Genomic DNA, 16,727 nt, shown 5'->3' with positions numbered 1-16,727 from the left:
CTATTTCTATAGTTCTACTATATGACAACTCGTTGTGCTATATCTTTGGGGCGGATCTACAATTTTATATGGCAAAAGGTGAAATTGCTCGTCCCCAGTGCTCCCACCGCACCCCAACCCCAGGCTATCACGAGGGAAGTAAATCACGATAGCTGAGAGTGCAAGTGGTGGTGGGATGAGTTACACAGGGTCTGAAGATTTACGTCCCGACAATCTTACGATTCGACCTCGTGTCTTCATGTGACAAGCGTATTACCACCACCCTTGGGGTGGATCTATAGCTCTATAGTCATATGCACAAGAGTGATAGATAGATTCGAAGAAGGGAAAAAAACAAAAAGAAGAATTTTGGGTTAAGTCATAGTCTTAGCGACAGAGTACATTGCTAGAAGAGTTTTAACATTCATTGAGTTTTGTTTGGTACCACAAAAAGAATCAAGAGATAAGAAGTCATTTAAATCTATTTGATGGATGATCAAAATTTAGAAAATTATTTTTTAATTTTTTTTTAAAAAATAGGGCTTTTAATGATTAGGATATTTCACTGACCGATTTGATGGATGAGATTAATTATTTTTTTCTTTTTCTTTAGGAAATAGATTTATGTATAAATGTAATTGGATAACTATTTTTGAAAATACTAATTTTTCAATCACTTGAATTATTTTCTAAAATGGAAAAAATTCGTTTTTAATATTTTGGAGCGTAAGGTCTAATAGGAAATTTTTGCAATATTAAGGACCGAATTGGGTAATTGTTCCTAATTTTAAACTGGAGGAGGCGAATGAATAATAAGCTCCCACTTTCTATTCAATTATTGGGCAGATTAGGCAGGGTCAAATCAAGGGCGGAGAAGCATCGACGAGAAGAAGAAGAAGAAACAGGGAGAAGGTCGGAGCGGGAACGACGCCGACGGCTCACCTCGATCCCCCCGTCGGTCCTCGGATCAATCACTTCGGTCCTTTCTCATATCTCTTTTGAGATCTATCCTGCGCCATGGGATTGTGGGAAGCTTTCCTCAATTGGCTCCGGAGGTGAGATTCGCTAATCGGGTTCTGATTACTTCGTCCGATTCGTCTGTCGACCTGAGCGCACCGTTATGTACTTCCCTTATGAACTGCATTATTTTTTTTTTTCGATTGTTCTGCTTCTGTAATTTGTCGAAATGGATTAAAGGTGATAGAATTAGGGGTTGCTTTTTTGGTGCTTGAAAGTGGGAAACTTCCACTACTGATGTTCAATCAGTCAATCGTGGTTGTTGAGCGATCTCTGGCATCAAGGATGTGCCTAGGATAGGAGCACGATTAGTCCTGGGAAAAATATTATATATAGCGTCAAAAATGGAATTTTGGCTTGTCACGATTTAGTGCCGGTAAATTAGATGTCGTTCTATTTGGGTGGAATGTGAAACAGTTCTATTTGGGTGGAATGTGAAACAGCACAATGCGTTTTGCGAAATTATGGATTGCCTTGTATAGCCTTTCGACTTATGTATTTGAAGGCAATGAAATGTTGGCACTTTTTAGTGTTTGTACGTTTACAATGCACGGCTTGTGGAAAAAATTTTAACCCCTTTTTGTTTTAATGTTCTTTCTAACGCAGCCTATTTTTCAAGCAAGAGATGGAGCTATCCTTGATTGGTCTTCAGAATGCTGGGAAAACTTCGCTTGTAAATGTGATTGCGGTATGTTTACTTTCTACTATTCCATTGTGGCACTTATTCATGTTTCTTACGCAATGCAAATGTTCTTCCAGATTGATTATATTTGTTTTTTTTTCCCTTAGACTGGTGGATACAGTGAAGACATGATTCCAACTGTGAGTAACTTCGTATTAAATTTAAGGTTTACTTTATGAACCAACAAATCTTTATTGCTAAGATTGTTCTGTTGGATGAATTCACAGGTAGGATTCAATATGAGAAAGGTGACAAAGGGAAATGTCACAATAAAATTATGGGATCTTGGAGGCCAGCCTAGGTTTCGCAGTATGTGGGAGAGATATTGTCGTGCAGTCTCCGCCATTGTGTATGATTTTGTCTTTATGGGTTTCTTGCTAGATTATTTTTTCCCTTCTATCTTAGCCGATCTCTACCTAGGCTTATGCCAATTTTCTCTTTTGAATTTTTAGTTTTGTGTGTTTATTTGGAACCAAAGTAATAATAGCAGTTTCATTCATAGATAAGCAAACTATTAACATCATTAGCCTGTTCACAGTTCGGGATCTGAATTTGTAGTTTTGTGTGCTTATTTGGAACCAAAGTAATAATAACAGTTTCATTTGTAGGTAAGCAAACTATCAACACCATTAGCTTTTTGACAGTTCAGGATGACCCCTTAGGGCCCTTTTTTTAGAAAAAATGGGGAGGAAGAGAAAGGAATGAGAGAAAGAGAAGGAACAAGAGAACAAAGTGAGAGAATTGCCCACATCTCTCTGTTTTTGTAGAACTTTTATTTTGTATTTTTTTAATTATATAATGTAGCAGGATGGTTTTGAAATTAAATTGAACCCATTGCCATGGAATCAACTTGAACATCTTTGATTCAAGACGGTCTTAACTGAATAAACAAATGTCCCATTTGAACCCAACTCAACATCTAATCAACCTTGAATTATGTTCTTATTTTAGGAAATCTCTAACCACAATTTAACACCCAAACAAGGCTTAATTTAATTGACCGCGTGGGATTTATCTTTAATAAGGATAAAAGTCTAAATTATTACATAACCATTTATAGGATCATCCCGGTTAAAAATCATGTTTTTGAATGGCCAAGCAATATTGAGAAAGTATGAGATTGCAAAATGTTTCAGAAGCTTGAAGTGCTGACTTTATTCTTTCTTTTTTACTTAATTCAGGTATGGTAAGTTTGCACATATTGTTCCTCGACTGCATGCATAATTTATTGCAATTAAGCTTTTAGTGGTGAGCAAGATCATAGAAGCATTCTGAAATGTGATTCAAAGACAAACAAAAATGGCATTTTTTTTTTTTGAACTTCCACTTAGTAGTAGTATCTTGAAATTTACCAACAAGCATCTTAAGACGGATATACATACTAATGACACTGTGGGAAGAAATGAATCTCCTATAAAATTCAAAGTATTGCTTATAGTTCCACAAATTCACGTTTTTCATAAGTGTAGTTGAGAATTCTATAACATCTTTCCTTTATATTCATGAATCATACATGTTATGATATACTGCATCGCCATGCTAGTTTACTTAATTGTCTGTATTCTTTAGGTTTCCGCCCTATAAGATTTTTTTCACAAGATTCTATGGCTGTCTTAGTATCTGACATTTCTGGTTTATTTTGTGTTATAAAAGAGTGAGCCCAATCTTTATGAGGCTGTTGTGGAATTAATTAGTGAACTCATGCTCATTTAATGTGACAAAGTCAAAAGATAATGTTTTCTTTTTAATTTTCCTACATTAGTTTACAGTGTCGATGATCCTAATTGTAGTGAGCCTGTGCCACTAGTAAAACCTACCATTGTGCTTTACTTTTTTAATGTTATTCCAGATCTGATTGGTCTTAGGAGTTGGATTAACTTAATTTCACTTGGTGATTCTTAACCCCTTTTAGGTCATAGTCCTCAGGTGAAATTAAGAATCACCAAGTGAAATTAAGAATCACACCACCTCATACTCTTCAGGTGACCAATTGTGGGCATCCTAGGCATGTGTGTGTCTGTGCTTATGGAAGTATTTTACATTGAAAAGTAAAATAATAAATAATAACCCCACCATAAATATGCAAGTTTTTCTGATGGATTAGCTTATCATTATTGCTTTTATGACACATCAGAAATTTGATAGTTGTCAATATGCTGTCATTGTCCCAATTTCATCAATTGGAAGATGAGGCCATGATTCTTAACCTAGACATTGCATCAGCCTCACAATTTTTCTACAATTTGGGACCTAAGCTGCTTTGGTTTGCCATCATCAACAATCTGGGGGTCAAAACAACCTTCTCTCTGTATGACACTGAATTTAATGGTTTATTGCTTGGCATAATATAGGTTGGAACAGTAGTCAAATTTAAAAAATAAGAAACTTGAGTTTTTGTTGATTATGTTAGACTGTCTGGGAGCTAGCCAAGTTACCTTAATTGTGTCTTGTGGGTTTTTACAAAGTCTGACCATGTTATCTGGATTGATGCAGTTACTATATTCAATCCAAAAGCATATCCAAATTGGCCAAGGACTCAGTTTCCAGGTTCAAATATATCACTAATTTATGTATGTAGTTGTAACTTTAGGTGATGTTTGGCAACCTCAAAAGAGAGGGCAATTGCATTAAACAATGTTGGAATTGGAATGACATAAAAATGGTGTCCCTCTTGTATAGTATTCACTTACATAAAAGCTCAAATTGAATATGTATTGCAATTTGGGTTCACTTTCATATCCTGTCAACTTGAATCTATAGTATTGATTCCTCATATTCCCCACCCTCCCATGAAAAAAAATAACAAACTGCAAATTGACATTGTTATTCTATGTCATTTAACAATTTCAGACATGTTGACATAGAAGATATCCTTAATTTCTCTTCCTGAACTTCAAATTTTTTTTCATGATGCCATACTATTTTATGCATCCAAATTACAAAATGGAAAAGGTTAAAATAATTCGTCTCTTGTTTATAAAAACTCAAAGGAGGATCTTTTTTCTTATAACTCCCTAAAAGGGCCTCATGAAAATACAATTACAATTTCATCCTCAGATTAATACTTTGATCAAAACATATTGTACATGAACAATGTTTTGACCAAAACATTGTTGTAAAAAGATCACACACAACATGGTTTACTTAAAACGGGGGAACATTTTTGGCATTTTAATTTGTTATGACCTCAATAGTTCTCTAGATGTTTTTGATAATAGGAACCTTATCTGGGCATTTTCCCTTCCAAACTAATAGATTTTATGAATAAGTGCCTGCTATCCAGGTTTGAGAATGCAAGTAATTTGAAAATTAGAGAATTTTGACCTGTGTATATGATAAACCACCATCCTCCAACTATATATTTGTCCAGTAATTGTGACGTTGTAAGAGCTACAAATCTGTAATGTGGTACTACTGTCTTTTATTATTACCACTTTCTGATGTTCCTATCTTCGTTGGAATTCCATCTTTTTTATTGCAGGTATGTTGTTGATGCAGCGGACAGGGATAATTTGTCTATTTCAAAAGGTGAACTTCATGATCTTTTAAGCAAGCCATCACTGACTGGGATCCCACTATTGGTCCTCGGAAATAAAATTGATAAACCAGAAGCTCTAACAAAGCAGAGTTTAACTGATGCCATGTAAAAAATCCCAAACTCCTCTACATGTCAAATTTCAGCTCATATGTCATTTTTTGCCAGTCATTCTAACCATTGATTGCATCGCAGGGGGCTCAAATCTATCACAGACAGGGAAGTTTGTTGCTACATGATCTCATGCAAGAACTCAACCAATATTGACTCTGTCATAGAGTGGCTCGTTAAACATTCAAGATCCAAAAACTGAGGATTTATCCCAGCCCCTCACAACTTTGAGTGCTGAATTGTTTTCTTTGGTTTTATTAGCTGTTTTGTGCTTTTCCACGATGATTTCCCCTTGTGGAAGGTTAGCTGCTATCTAACGCTGCCTACTATTTTCATGCTGATTTATTTCAAGTGCAACTGGGTTTGTCTCATTGCAATCTTGTTGAAGTTTCTCCGACTTGGATAAACTTCAGATGTCAAGCCAAATTTTAGTTTGTTCATAATGTACATTTTCTGGTGAGAATAATCCCGTTGAAGCGCCAACGTGAATGTCTGCTATTGTTCGCAAGCATGTCAATTTTTTTTTCTTTCAGTTGCAGGATGTTAAGATTGTGTTCAAATAGAAACAAAGCTCCATGAAAGGTCTTTCACTAGATGTGAAAAATAAGGATCTTTGATCGGTTTTATCAACTTTGTTAGATACAATGATTGCGCAGTCAAGCGAGTTAAATCATTGTTTCTGGTAAAGCGTGAGAATGGCTAATCAGCTCAGGCACTAATAGTTGGTATTTCGTTCAAGTTTAAAGCAGCTTTGGAATTGACTTGTTTGCCTTTCCAAGAATTAAGTTAAAGGATGCTTAATTTAACGATGATGTGAAATTATACTTGTTTGATCTTGTTCTGCACTCGAACCACGTGAGCAATAATAACAAAGTCCAATGTTACACAAAAAGTAGTAGTCCTACGGCGATCTTTTTGATAATACCAACAGTTGATGCCTTTTGGGGCAGAACAGGAGGTCACGAGATGAAAAACCAAAAAAGGAATGATATTTCAATGACACATGAAAAAAAAAAAATATTGCATATATAGAGAGAAAGAAGTTAGCCTATACATCTGTTAGCCTATACTCTCCTAAGTCCGGATGTCTAGATGCACCTTTGGGTTGTTCCGATTCACTTTTAAGAATCAGGACATTTGGGGGTGCACATTTATTGATCTATGGATCTTGGATTTCTGATATTTTGATACAGGATGAAAGAGGTGAGTGTATAGAATGTATATATGTCCTCCAACCATGATTTTGATACTCGCAAAGATAGTTATAGTTGTGTGCTAAGTGGTATGGATGTTGGTGTTGATCTTGCAAAAGTAGAACCACGTTGGTGTTGCTCTTGCAAAAGTAGCACCAACGTGACTTTGGCTTATGATTACTAAGCTTAGTGCTGGTTTTCGAAGATTAGTACCAATGTGGTGTTCATCTTCTCAAACCAGCATCATAATGTACATAAAGATACAAATTGTTTGGAACAACACTAGGGAGGTATAAGAAGAGTAAAGGAGGGCATATTCGGACTACTGTGATCCATATGAATCCATAGGACTTGAAATGTGTCTGATTAGAGTCCTCTAGGTCTATCAATAAGTTTTGATCGAAACTCATTGATTAACTTAGGGGCCTTAGTTTTTTGAAATTTTAGTATGGGATGGAAAGAGTGAGTGTACAAGATTCTGAAACTCATACAAGAAGTTATGGTTGTGTGCGAAGTGGCACAGATGTTGGTGTTGATTCTACAAAAGTAGTACCATGTTGGTGTTGCTATTGCAAATCTACACCAATGTGTCCTTGGCTTCCGATCACCAACCATGGTGCTAGTACCAACGTGGTACGTGGTACTGATCTTCTCAGACCAGCATCATAATGTACATAAAAATTTAAATCGTTTGAAATAATTCTAGGAAGGTCTAAGAAGAGTTAAGGAGGAGATATTCAGACTCCTGTGATCCATATATTCAGACTCCTGTGATCCATATGAATCCAAAGAACTTGAAATGAGTTCAATCAGAATCCTCTAGGTCCATCAATGAGTTTTGACTGAAACCCATTTATTGAGCTAGGTACCTTAAATTTTTGAAATTTTGATATGGAATGAAGGGGTGAGTATATAGAATGTATATATACCCTCCAACCATAGTTTTGAGACACAAAAAGTTATGGTTGCGTGCTAGGTGGCACGGACGTTGGTGCTGATCTTGCAAAAACATCACCACGTTAGTGTTGCTCTTGCAAAAGCAGTACCATGTTGGTGATGCTCTTGCAAAAGCATCACCAACATTGCCTTGTCTTTCAATCACCAAACTTGGTACCGATGTCTTTCTCCACCACAATCATAATCATCATAGGTGTTATTGATATTTTGATACCCACGCTTAATATCTTTGTACCATCGGTACATAATATAATTCACAGGAACTTCAATCATCTTCATTCTTATCAACACTTTGATCACATGCCTACATAAAATTCTCCGAAACTCAAATAGATGGCAAACACTTCAATTGGCAATTTAACTCTGTATAATGTACTCTAAAAGAAACTTCTCTTATAGAATTATTTTTTTTTTCCCAAAATAGTTTCTATCACTGCAAATATTAAAGTTGTCCATTCTTTCAACAATGAGGCATCACAAAACATCAACCTTTTTATTTCATCTTAGAACAACTTAAATAAGTTGTTAGTGTAGGCATTTTGAAATTTGTCTTTCAATAGGATAACCAAGAATAACTGGCAGGAAAGAATTAAAATAAACAAAATCCAAATATTTTTCATTTTCAATATTCTTCTTTAAAGCACTATCATACTGTTCAACAAATTACTTCAAGGATATTTTAGAATAGACGTAGTCATAAAAAAATTACATTTATACTTTCACTTCTTTGAGATGTAGGCATACCTGCTCAAAAGTTATCTTTAACATATACATGTATCCATCTATTCCGTTCTTCGTGCAAAGATTTCAACCAATCATTGTTCTCCAAATTAACTCCTCAATCATTTTCAACCAATTCTTTTCACACTCATCATCTATAAGCGAGTTATCAACAACATTCTTCAATTGTTTCTTTATCATTTTGTATTGAGCATGACCACCTAATTTTGCTGGAAGTTTTTTCATGATATGCCAAAGACACAGATGATGATGCAAATTCGGAAATACTTCTTCAATTGTAATTGTCATAGCACAACATTGGTTTGTGATTATAGCCTTTGGAGCACATCCGAGCATACATGCCAACCAAGATTTGAATAATCATATGAAAGTTGTCGAGGCTTCGCTTGATAATAATACACATCTCAGTAAAATAGATTGACCATGATGATTCACCCCAACAAATGGAGCAAATGACATGTCATAACTATTAGTCAAATAGATTGTATCAAAAGTCATGATATCAAAAAGGTAATCATACGCAACCTTACATCTTGCATTTGTCCAAAAAATATTTCTTATTCGAGATTCCCCATCTAAATCAAGCATATTAAAAAAGTTTGAGTTCCTACTTTACATACGATAAAAATAATTACTCAAAGGTTCATCATCTCCATCCCTTAACCTCAACCTTCTAGCGTCTGAAATATAATTTATATACTTCCTCTCATTAAATGTCAAATTCTCATAGCCTCCAGCCTCAACTACAAAACATTGAAAACTTTTGCTTAAAGTTATTCCAATTTTCTCTTTATAGCTAAATCAAATACTTTATTATATCTAAAATGTTGTGACTTTCCAGGGTTCAAGATATGATTATATTTAAGGCATACGCTAATTGTTGGTGCAGTTGACATCAATGATCAAACATAAGTTTTGATGAATGACAAATGAATTAAAATTAGATGATGTGTGATCTAACCTTTCTACTAAGTTACATGACTTAATGGGTCTGACAAGAGGTTGAAATCTAGCTAGGTCTGAAGGACGATAGCTGATTTAGAAGTCCAGATAGGTCAAGGAGTGACCTGATATCTGGCGGAAAGTCCGGTTGGGTCCATGGGACCTGACAACTGGTCGAATTTCAGTTGGATTTGTGGACCTGATAACTGGCAGAAAGACCTTATGGGCCGAAGTCAACCGATTCTGCATGGTAAGTAAGGTAAGTAATTGGAGGAGAGTTATCTAGTGAGGACGAGTCCCAATTAGAGACTTTAGACGTATGTCCAGTTTATGTCCATTTTAGAAACTTAGACTGAGATCATGACTAATCCTAGTCTCGGAAAGACATGATCTAATTAATAATGCCTATAAATTGTGCTAACTTTGTTTTCCAAGTTAAATATTTTTCTTTTAGCCTAACATATTTTTATAGGATCAAAAATCAAGTTAAGCTTTGAAGGTGTTGGGACACTTCAGAGCTAGAGGGGGAGGGGTGAATAGCTTCTCGCTTCAATAATGATCTTTTGCAGCAGAATAGAATCGAAGTCAATCTCTCCAATGCTGATAAGTAGATTTACTTAATATCTACCTCAAGAAAAGATGACTAATCCAAGGATCCACACATGAAGCACTCTCCACTATGAAAATAACTCCTTCTCGGAAACACTTCTGAGGCAGAGAAGTCTTGTACAACACAAGAACAAGAATATAACTCTAAACAGAAAGTAAATGTAAAAATACAACTTAAACCCTCTTCTTACTTGATCTCTTGTTGCTTGTGGATGTCTCTGGACCATTTCTAAATTGCTACAACACTTTTCTTCCAAAGCTCAAGATTCGGCGAAATCTATAGAGAAGAGTCGTGTAAGTGCTACTGAGAACAGTGCTCCAAAAACTCTTTTCTAGGGTTACCGTTGGCGCCTTAATCGATTAAGAATCTCCTTAATCGACTATATTTTCAACATTAATCGACTACCCTAGTTGATTAGGCAATGCTGAATTGATTAGCCATATCGATTTCATAACATTATGTTTGATCGCGAGACATATCTTAAGCGATCAACTTAATCGCTTAAGCTTCAAACAGAATCATTCCGTTTGAAGCATAAAGGCACCCTAAGTGATTACCCTAATCGTTTACGGTGTTTAATTGATTACACCAATCGATTAGGATGTCTTTCAGTTATGGTAATCAACTAACTTAGTTGATTATCAAACACTAACTTTCTAACCGAAGTCTAGGGTTCCTTTACTCAATATCCGGTCAACCTTGACCTGTTAGAATTCCTCTTTACCTAGCATCTGGTCAATCTTTTGATCCACTTGGACTTTTCTCCTTCTGTGAAGTATCCAGTCAATCCCTTGACCTACTTGGACTTTCAATTACAAGATGTTCAGTCAATCTTGATCCAGCTAGATTTCCACGTACCTAGCTTCACTCATTGGGACTATCACACTGCTTAGCTTCACTTACTAGGACTTTCACCTAACTTCACTTACTAGAATTTTCCTTCTACCTAGTTTCACTCACTAGGGCTTTTCATCTAGCTTCACTCACCGGGATTTTCTAATTACTTAGCTTCACTCACTAGGACTTCTCATCTGTCTAACTTAACTCACTATGGCTTTTCACCTGGCTTCACTCACCAGGATTTTCCAACTGTCTAGCTTAACTCACTAGGCCTTTTCATTTGGATAGCTTTATTCACTAGGGCTTTTCACACCAAGTATCTGGTCAACGCTGATCCACTTAGACTTTCTTCTTCTGCCAACCTTCCAGTTGGACTTGTCCTTGCTTAACCTCCAATTAGAACTTCCTAGTCAAGTATCTGGTCAATCTTGACCTACTTGACTCTTCTTCACATCAAACTGGTCAAACATTGACCGAGGAAAATGCTCCAACAATCTCCCAAAATGAATAATTGCACCTGCAATATTCATACATTATTAAACATTAAAACTTAAACTTCACGACCTAAGCTTGAACCAACTCAAACTTAGTTAAACTAGTCAACCTTGACCTAGGAAAATTGTACCAACAGAATGAACAGTCTCTGAGGTACCTCGAAGGGTCATGGAGATGCCTCGGAGTGACACAAAGGTGCCCTGGATCTAGCTAAGGCACCCTTGCACGGATGAAATTTAAGGATAAACTTCTCGCGGCGACGAGGTGCCTTGGAGAGTGTTGGAGGCACCTCAGAGTGCTTTGGAGGCGCCTCAAAGAGCATAGAAGGCGTCCTCAAATGGATGTAAGTCGAAGTTCATGTTGTTTATCACAACCGAAGTTTATGGGATTAAACTTCGCATTGGAGGCACCCTAAACACTCTTTAAAATAGAAGTTCGAGCAACACAAAACATCAATTCAATTACTGATCCGGCGGTAAGAATGGGGGACCCACAGATGGGGTCCCGTCCGAGCAGAACCAGAGATTACCCAGCCAAAGGTTTGAGTTTCCGACGCCAAAGCAGGAGAACCGGAGCCGAGTGGCCGAGCGGAGGTGTCCGCTCGGCCGAGGACAGAGTGACCGAGCGGAGGTGTCCGCTCGGCCGGAATCGTGGCGAGGGAACAGTGGTTAGCCGAGCGGCCTATTCGCTCGGCTCGGGATATGGTATGTCAGCAAAGGCATGATAATTAGACTGTACGCAAGATGACACTATTAAAGGCCCCACCATCACGTCACGGAAAGGTTGATACAGTAGCAGTATGGTCTTATGGACGCCCTTCTGACAGGCCCACACCTAGGTATGGTCGAAAGCAGGTGATTGCTTCAATTGGTGTGCCCAGGCTCCTTCGAGAGGTCTATATAAGGCCTCCACTTCTTCAACCGGAGGTACACACAAGTCTACTTTTTCTAAGCCACTCTCTTATTCCTTCGCCTAACTTGAGCGTCGGAGGGCCGTCGCCGGGACACCCCCCCCGGCTCGGTTTTGTTGCAGGTTCGCCGGAGCACTCGAGGATCCAGCAGGGAGCGCCACATCCCCAGCATCCGTTGACTACTGGTTCGGACATGATCAATTTGGCGCCGTCTGTGGGAACGCACATGCATCCGAGCAGAGGCAATGGACGAGGCTGGAAGACTACATACCGTGGCACTCTCACAAGAAGAGTTTGACGCTATAGTCGAGGCGAGGGCAGCCAAGACAGTGGCGCAGCAAAAGGAGAAAGCACAGGCTGAGCGAGCGCAACAGCAAACAACCTCGGCTTCAGCAGGCCGGGCGGCGCAAGCAGACCGCCCGGAATATGTTTCAACAGGAGGGTTCCCTCAGGCACTCTTCCGTACTCCCCCAGAAATCGCGCCCGCTCACGGGGAGCAAGGATCTTCATCCGATGAGCCTCCCGTTCGGGATCATAGGAAGGGCAAAGCTCCCCGAGCGAACGCACCACCCGAGCAGGTTCACCGACAGTTCTCTGAAGCCATACATCGGGATCCGTTACCAAAATACTATACACCACCGCCGATCGGAGCTTACAATGGGACGACCGACCCCGACGATCATTTGGGGAAGTTCGACAGCATCGCCACCTTGCATCAGTACTCCGATGGCGTAAAGTGCCGGGTATTTCTCACCACTCTATCGGAATCTGCACATAGGTGGTTTCGGAGGCTGCCGGACGGCTCTATCACTAGTTTCCAGGAGTTCCGAAAGGCATTTCTTCATCACTTTGCGAGCAGCCGACGTTATCAAAGGACAAGCGTCAGCCTGTTCACCATCAAACAAGAACCAAGAGAATCTCTCCGGGCGTATATACAGCGATTTAATCAGGTAGCGATGGACATCCCCACAGCCACCTCGGAGACAATGGTAAACGCCTTCACGCAAGGCCTCGTGGAAGGGGACTTCTTCCGCGCGCTCATTCGCAAACCGCCCAGAGACTACGACCACATGCTACACCGGGCGAATGAGTATATAAATGTGGAAGAGGCGGAGGCTACCCGGTGGAAGGGAACTCATGCCGAACGTCCGGCCCATGCCGAACGGAAGCAGCCCGCTGCCCATCAGCCACCAAGAGGACCAAGAGTTGAGGCATCCCGGGCACATCATGCGAAGTCCCCGGTGGTCCAGGAGGTAGCGGCCGAGCGGTCAAAGATGAAGAAAAAGAGGGTATGGACCCCAATGTTTTGCTCTTTCCATAATACCGACTCCCACAACACCCGCGACTGTCGGGGCCTGCCTTCAATCACCCATCCCGTACGATGGGGTGGCCCTCGTCGATCGCCTTCACCCGGCCGCCGGCAAAGGCATCAAGAGTCCGGTCGGCGAACATATAGAAGATCTCCCGAACAGCGTTTCCCTCCAAGGCATGAAGATCGCTCTCGGAGGTCCAATGAGCGACCTAGGCAGTCCGCTCGGGAAGAGGAGAACAGAAACAACACCTCCCGGGGAGAAATCAATATTATTGCGGGTGGACCGACCGGAGGAGATTCACACAGGGCGAGAAGGGCAAGCGCCCGGCAGCTCAGAATCCATGAGGTGGGTTGCAGCCAAGAAAAGGCGAGCGGACCCGAGATCAGTTTCGGGCCCAAGGATCTTGAGGGAGTTGAAGTGCCGCATGAGGATGCCCTTATCATCAAAGCGGTGATAGCCAACTACACCATCCACCGTATCTTCATTGACACCGGCAGCTCGGTCAACATCATCTTCAGAAAGGCCTTTGATCAACTACAAATCGATTAAGCCGAGCTGCTGCCCATGACAACCCCCCTCTACCGGTTTACGGGCAATGAGGTTCTTCCGGTCGGACAGGTAAGACTGGCTATCTCCTTAGGGGAAGAACCGCTCCGGAGAACAAGGACAACAAACTTTGTGGTGGTCGACTCCCCTTCATCCTACAACGTGATACTGGGGCGACCGGCGTTAAGCGAATTCCGAGCTGCTGTGTCGACGTTCTATCAGAAGATCAAATTCCCGGTCGAGGACAAAATCGGTGAAGTACGAGGAGATCAGTTAGCCGCTCGGAAATGCTATGTGGAAATGGTCCGAGCCGAATCCAGCGCTGCGCGAAAGACTCCACGGATTGAGGTACACGCCATAACCGAGAAACCTCCTGCTTTAATTTATGATGAAATGGAGGAGGTTCAGATCCATCCGAGCCGATCGGAGGCTACAACCTTTATTGCCGCCGACCTGGAGGACGAACAGAAAGAGGAAGTGGTCAAATGCCTCTAGATGAATCATGACGTCTTCGCTTGGTCGACGCATGAGCTGCCCGGTGTCTCCCCTAGCATAGCCCAACATAAACTTCACGTCCGGCCGGACGCTCGGCCAGTAAAACAAAGGAGAAGAGATTTCAGCGCCGAGCAGAATATTATCATCCGAGCGGAGGTAGAAAGGCTCTTAGAGGCCGGCCACATACGGGAGGTTCAATTCCCAAGCTGGTTAGCAAATGTGGTGCTCGTCTCCAAGCCAGGCAACAAATGGAGGGTGTGCATCGACTTCAGAGATCTGAACAAAGGATTTCTACCCTCTGCCCCGAATCGATCAGCTCGTAGATTCTACAGTCGGATGCGAGCTTATATGTATGCTGGACGCCTACCAAGGCTATCATCAAGTGCCGCTCGCCCCGGAGGATCAAGAAAAAGTTAGCTTCGTTACACCGGACGGGACGTATTGCTATACGGTGATGCCGTTCGGGCTGAAGAATGCTGGAGCAACATATCAAAGATTGATGAATAGGGTCTTCCGCGAGCAAATCGGACACAACCTGGAGGTCTATGTAGATGACATCCTCATCAAATCCTTCCGAGCGGCCACTTTATGCAAAGATATGGAAGAAACCTTCCGTACACTCAGAAAATATGGGGTCAAGCTAAATCCTCATAAGTGTTTGTTCGGCGCCAAAGGAGGACGTTTCTTGGGCTATATTGTGACCGAACGGGGTATTGAAGTCCTAGCAAGGTGAAGGCTCTTCAGGACATGCCACCGCCCAGAAACATGAGGGAAGTACAGAGGCTGACCGGTCGGATTACAGCGCTATCACGCTTCATCTCCAAGACTGCCGACCGGAGCCTTCCGTTCTTCAAAATCCTCCGCAAAGCTACAAAGTTCCAATGGAATGAAGACTGCGATCGGGCCTTTGAAGAACTGAAGACGTACTTAAACTCCCTACCTGTGTTGGCCAAGCCAGTTGTCGGCGAACCGTTGCACATTTATTTATCCTCAACCGAGCAGGCAGTGGGATCAGCGTTAGTCCGGTCGGGAGGTGAGGAGCAACCTGTATATTTCCTTAGTCATATCTTGAAAGATGTTGAAACCCGCTACACCGGACTCGAGAAGTTGGCCTTTGCTCTGATCCTGGCCGCTCGGAGACTTCGTCCTTATTTCCTGGCGCACACGATTATCGTCAAGACCAATAGCCCGTTGGGACGAGTGCTTTTAAATCCAGAAGCTTCCGGACGGCTCATCAAATGGACAACCGAGCTAAGCGAATTTGATATCCAATATCAACCCCGCTCGGCTATCAAGGCACAAGCCTTAGCCGATTTTGTGACGGAGGTGCAGGACCCGGAACCCGAAGCTGCGTGGAAAGTGTTCGTGGATGGATCGTCCACTAGACACGGGAGCGGAATTGGCATAGTTTTGCTGTCCCCACAAGGAGAGCGGATACAACTCTCTGTCCGGCTAAATTACCGAGCGACCAACAACGAAGCAGAATATGAAACCCTCATTGCTGGATTGCAGGCCGCTCGGCACGTTGGAGCCGTCCGGGTCATCCTCTATTCAGATTCCCAGTTGGCTGCTCAGCAAATCTCGGGGATTTTCGAGATAAATAGTACAAGGCTCAAGCTCTACGTGGAGGCTATTGAAAAACTTAAGCTCAACTTTAGGGAGGTGATTATTCAAAAGATTCCCCGGGCGGAGAATCAAGTGGCGGATGAATTGGCCAAGCTGGCAAGCGCGTTATACCCGGTCGGCTCTCAGAAGCCGATTGAGCAAGTATCTTTAGTAGCACATGTCGATCGGATGGAGGGCATCACATACTCGAGCGACTGGAGGACAACTATTATGGAGTTTTTGCGCTCGGGAGCTACCCCCTCCGACCGGGAAGGAGCTCATTTACTGAAGAGAAGGGCTAGTCGGTTCACCCTCGTAGGAGATCAACTCTACAAGAAGGCCTTCTCCCGTCCGCTCCTAAAATGCGTCAGCTGGGAAGATACCGAGTACATCCTTATATTCTTTAAAAATCATTTAATTAGGCCTTTAATTAAATGATGCTCCCACTGAATTCTATAATTCTTGTGGGACAAGATCCACATCATACTAACCCTTGAGTTAGCTTTGGCTAATATGCCCAAGGCTTAGTATGATCGGTAGGTAACGATTACCAATTACATCTCTATGCAACTCTTGTTTATAGAATCAATATCCGTGTTTATATTAAAACTCGAGTTAGCTTTGGCTAATACGCCCGAGAGTTAATATAGATGTGATTTTGACCTATCTTTCCAACTATTTGGAAGAATGCCTATAGTTGACTCGATCTAACCGAGTAACTATGAATACTCAATCTAATTGAGTTTGTATTCACCC

At 41.2% G+C, this 16,727-nt stretch overlaps 1 protein-coding gene across 1 annotated transcript; it reads left to right on the top strand.

Moving 5' to 3' along the window:
* Nucleotides 1-799: 799 nt before the first annotated feature.
* Nucleotides 800-5,807, top strand: LOC122041680 (ADP-ribosylation factor-like protein 8a). The gene is made up of 6 exons (XM_042601448.1): nt 800-1,034; nt 1,603-1,684; nt 1,786-1,818; nt 1,906-2,027; nt 5,160-5,321; nt 5,409-5,807. Exons 1-6 carry the CDS (start codon nt 997-999, stop codon nt 5,524-5,526), a joined length of 555 nt encoding a protein of 184 aa, XP_042457382.1. The 5' UTR covers nt 800-996; the 3' UTR covers nt 5,527-5,807.
* The last annotated feature ends 10,920 nt before the right edge of the window (nt 5,808-16,727 follow it).

Source organism: Zingiber officinale, chromosome 2A (assembly GCF_018446385.1).
Source record: "Zingiber officinale cultivar Zhangliang chromosome 2A, Zo_v1.1, whole genome shotgun sequence".
Lineage (NCBI taxonomy): Eukaryota > Viridiplantae > Streptophyta > Magnoliopsida > Zingiberales > Zingiberaceae > Zingiber > Zingiber officinale.
Note: the sequence above shows the minus strand (reverse complement) of the source record. Positions and strands in the feature narration are given on the sequence as shown.

Bases quoted from the DNA above. Each gene is read 5' to 3' on its own strand.
- LOC122041680 (XM_042601448.1), top strand. From the start codon at position 997: ATGGGATTGTGGGAAGCTTTCCTCAATTGGCTCCGGAG. The intron at 2,028-5,159 runs GTATGATTTTGT...TTTTTATTGCAG, and splicing joins CGTGCAGTCTCCGCCATTGT to GTATGTTGTTGATGCAGCGG. The intron at 5,322-5,408 runs GTAAAAAATCCC...ATTGCATCGCAG, and splicing joins CAGAGTTTAACTGATGCCAT to GGGGCTCAAATCTATCACAG.